The following is a 3,229-nucleotide window of genomic DNA, read 5'->3' as shown; positions in this document are numbered from 1 at the left end:
TATATATAGCCCCAACACATTTGACGGATGTGATATTGTATCGAAAATTTAGATCTAAAAAGTGGTGCAGGGTATAATATAGTCGGCCCCGCCCGACTTTAGACTTTCCTTACTTGTTATGGTCTTAGAATACCTCTAGATTTCCAAATTTGATAAAAAAAACTACGGTTTTTATAAGCCCAAGACACCAAATCGGGAGGTCGGTTTATATGGGGACTATATGAAAACTTGGACCAATATAGCCCATCTTCGAACTTGACCTGCCTGCAAGCAAAAAACGAATCTGTGCCAAATTTCAGGACGATAGCCCCATTATTGAAGGCTGTAGCGTCATTACAACAGACAGACGGATATGCTTATATCATCTTAGAGTATCTCCCTGATCAAGAATGTATATACTTTATATAGTCGGAATCGATATTTCGATGTGCTACAAACGGAATGACAAACTTATTATACCCCCGTCATCATTCTATGGTTGTGGGTATAAAAATAAGAACAAATATCAAATTTGTGTCATATTGTCAATTTTGATACCACAATTGTTAAAATTCTGTCGTATCAATGATAGTAGCCAGATAAGGGACCATGTTTAAATACCAGAACCCGAACAAAAATTCACACTTACTACTTAAGAGAATGGGCAATTAATTTAATTTATTTTTTTATCAAATATCATAGCTAATTTATTACATTTACCATAAATTACATTTTTTCAACTTAGATCTCGAATTTTTGGAAGAACAATTGAATACCATCTCAAAATCCTGATGATTGGCTACCACTTGAGGTACTCTAAGAAATGGTGTATCATGACTATTATCATAGCTAATATGTTTAGGGCTAATGGCACAAAAGAATTGGGCAAATTTAATAAAAAACAACTGCTTATTGGTCAACTCAATGGGGGCTTGAAATTCCGCATCCGAATAATTTTGGAAATATGTATCATAGGCCAAACGAAAACCACTTATATCGGCAATTTTTTCATTCAAACTTTCGGAACGTTGTTGATTGAGGCATTCCAGAGATTGGAAAAATTCATCGGGTAAAGAAGCTATCAAGCTGGCAGTAGGATTACCCTCAGCATCATATTTAAGACCATTCACATCAAAGGCATGGATAATTTCATGACCCAAGGTATTACCCAATTCAGCATAGAGGAAGAGGTCATGGAATCTAGGATGAAATAAAGGAAATCGCAAATAGGCATGGGGTATTATAAGTAAATTGGCCGAAGGTTGAAAGGCCGGAGATCCATAAGGCCATATGAAAAACGAGTGATAAGGACTGAGGACTTTCAATTGCAATAGCTTGAATTTTTCCAATTGATAATGTCGTAAGGCATTTATGTGATTACGATAGAAATCATTGGGAGTAACTTGCCACTTTTGGAAATATTCAAAATAAAAACTGTGATTACTCGCCGTGGGTAAATTGCCAATATTTAATTTCATTTTTAATATTTTGGCCTTAAGTAATTCCATGGCTGCGTGGGAAAATTCTTGCTCATGTTCTTCAATTATTTCCACAAATTTTTGTTGCATATTTTGAAAAACTTTCTTTATAACTGCATCGGTGGTTTTCCTATGAAAACGATAGACTTCTTGCTCATAGATATAATCCAAGGCCAAGGGGACCAGATCTCTCATATGATGCATACAGTATAGGCTCATATCCACTTTGGGCATTTGTTTTTCCATATAGCCTAAAAATTTAATCTTGAGGGTGTGAATCAAGGTTTCTTCGGAAGTTTCTTCAACTAGATCTCCCAGATGACGAAAGAAATCTAAATTTGTTATGGTGATATTTAAATTTTCCACTTGTTCTTCGGAATCCAAAATCACTGTAAAATATTTCAGGAAATTCACATTTTGCACTTTAATGCTCAAATCTTTCAAAGGTAATTCTTCATTCCTTATCTGGCGATGTTTCATATGCAATGTGGCCAAATGTGTCATGAAAATTTGAATATTCTCTGCCAATTGTCTGTGTTCGGGATTCAACGAATTTTCCAAACGATCCACTAGACTTTGTTCATAGGCTGTATAGCCCAGATTATCCATTTTATCCAATTCCAATCGGAAATGTGTGGCATTGTGATGTCTCAATTCCAAAGTCCAGGGAAATCCATTAAAGCCCACTAGCTGCAATTTACCCAAGGTAGACCAAATATCCCATTTACCCTCAGCACTCCAGAGTTCTCCTTCTTCAGGCCATTTCAGTTCATTCCAGGGTTTTTCAACCTCCAAATAATATTTAGCATCGAATTTCTTTTGTTCCTCGCAACTTTGTAGATATTCACGCACCTTACGATATATTTCATTTCTTTCAAATTTGGCCAGCATTTTTCTTCCTCTTAGAATTATTTTCATTCTCTGATTGATGGTATAGTCCAAGCTTCCTATGGTATCCACATATTTTTGGACATTGCCATGTAAACTTTCCCAATTACCACAGGCATATTGGTAGAAATCTTGGCAGGGATCAACGTCTGCATCCATATAGCTCTTCATCACAGTCAAAAGGCTGAAATTGGGATCGATCAAACGATGAGAATGTGGATGGCGACATAGTACTGGTTTCCAAGTACTTAAGATAAGAAATATCTTCAAACAAAACAAAGACACTTTCATGGTCTTTTCATAAAAATTTTCTTCACTTCTGATCAATATTAAGCAAACTTTTACTTTCACTTGCTTTTCTCTCACTCAATACTGGCATATTTGAATTTTGCATTTTTTTTCGTCTTTTTTTTTCTTTGTTCTTTCATTCATTGAATTTGCAACAATATCCTCATTTTGCTTTACAGAGTAATTTTTCTTTCCTCTTCCTATGTTGTTTTCTCGTGTATTTCATTTGTTCAACTATTATCAGAATTTTGATTTTGGCATACTTCCAGTATTATTTTTTAATCCGAAGTGGCGCTTAGTATCGAAGAAACGAAATGACCTTTCCCAATGGTTGTGATCTTCGGATGTTCTTGAGGTTTTTGAACTGCCTGATAAGATTGCTTGAGAGCTTATATTTTTAGCAACATAAATGAAGTGAAATTCGAAGGTTAAATCTTGAAATGGGTTACAACTAAGAAAATATAAAAAATATATACGCGGCGAAGAATCTTAAATAGCCACCAACATAAATCAAATATACAGTATTGACTGTAATGCAACAAAGTATTTCTTTTAATTTTATTGTACAAAAGCAAAAATTTGTATTGTGACTCCGC

At 34.8% G+C, this 3,229-nt stretch overlaps 1 protein-coding gene across 1 annotated transcript; it reads right to left on the bottom strand.

The window, feature by feature from the left end:
* Nucleotides 1–695: 695 nt before the first annotated feature.
* Nucleotides 696–2,623, bottom strand: LOC142224555 (endothelin-converting enzyme 1-like). The gene has a single exon (XM_075294340.1). It carries the CDS (start codon nucleotides 2,514–2,516, stop codon nucleotides 696–698), a length of 1,821 nt encoding a protein of 606 aa, XP_075150455.1. The 5' UTR covers nucleotides 2,517–2,623.
* Between the last annotated feature and the right edge of the window lie 606 nt (nucleotides 2,624–3,229).

Source organism: Haematobia irritans, chromosome 2 (assembly GCF_050003625.1).
Source record: "Haematobia irritans isolate KBUSLIRL chromosome 2, ASM5000362v1, whole genome shotgun sequence".
Lineage (NCBI taxonomy): Eukaryota > Metazoa > Arthropoda > Insecta > Diptera > Muscidae > Haematobia > Haematobia irritans.
This window is presented reverse-complemented; position numbering and strand designations above follow the sequence as displayed.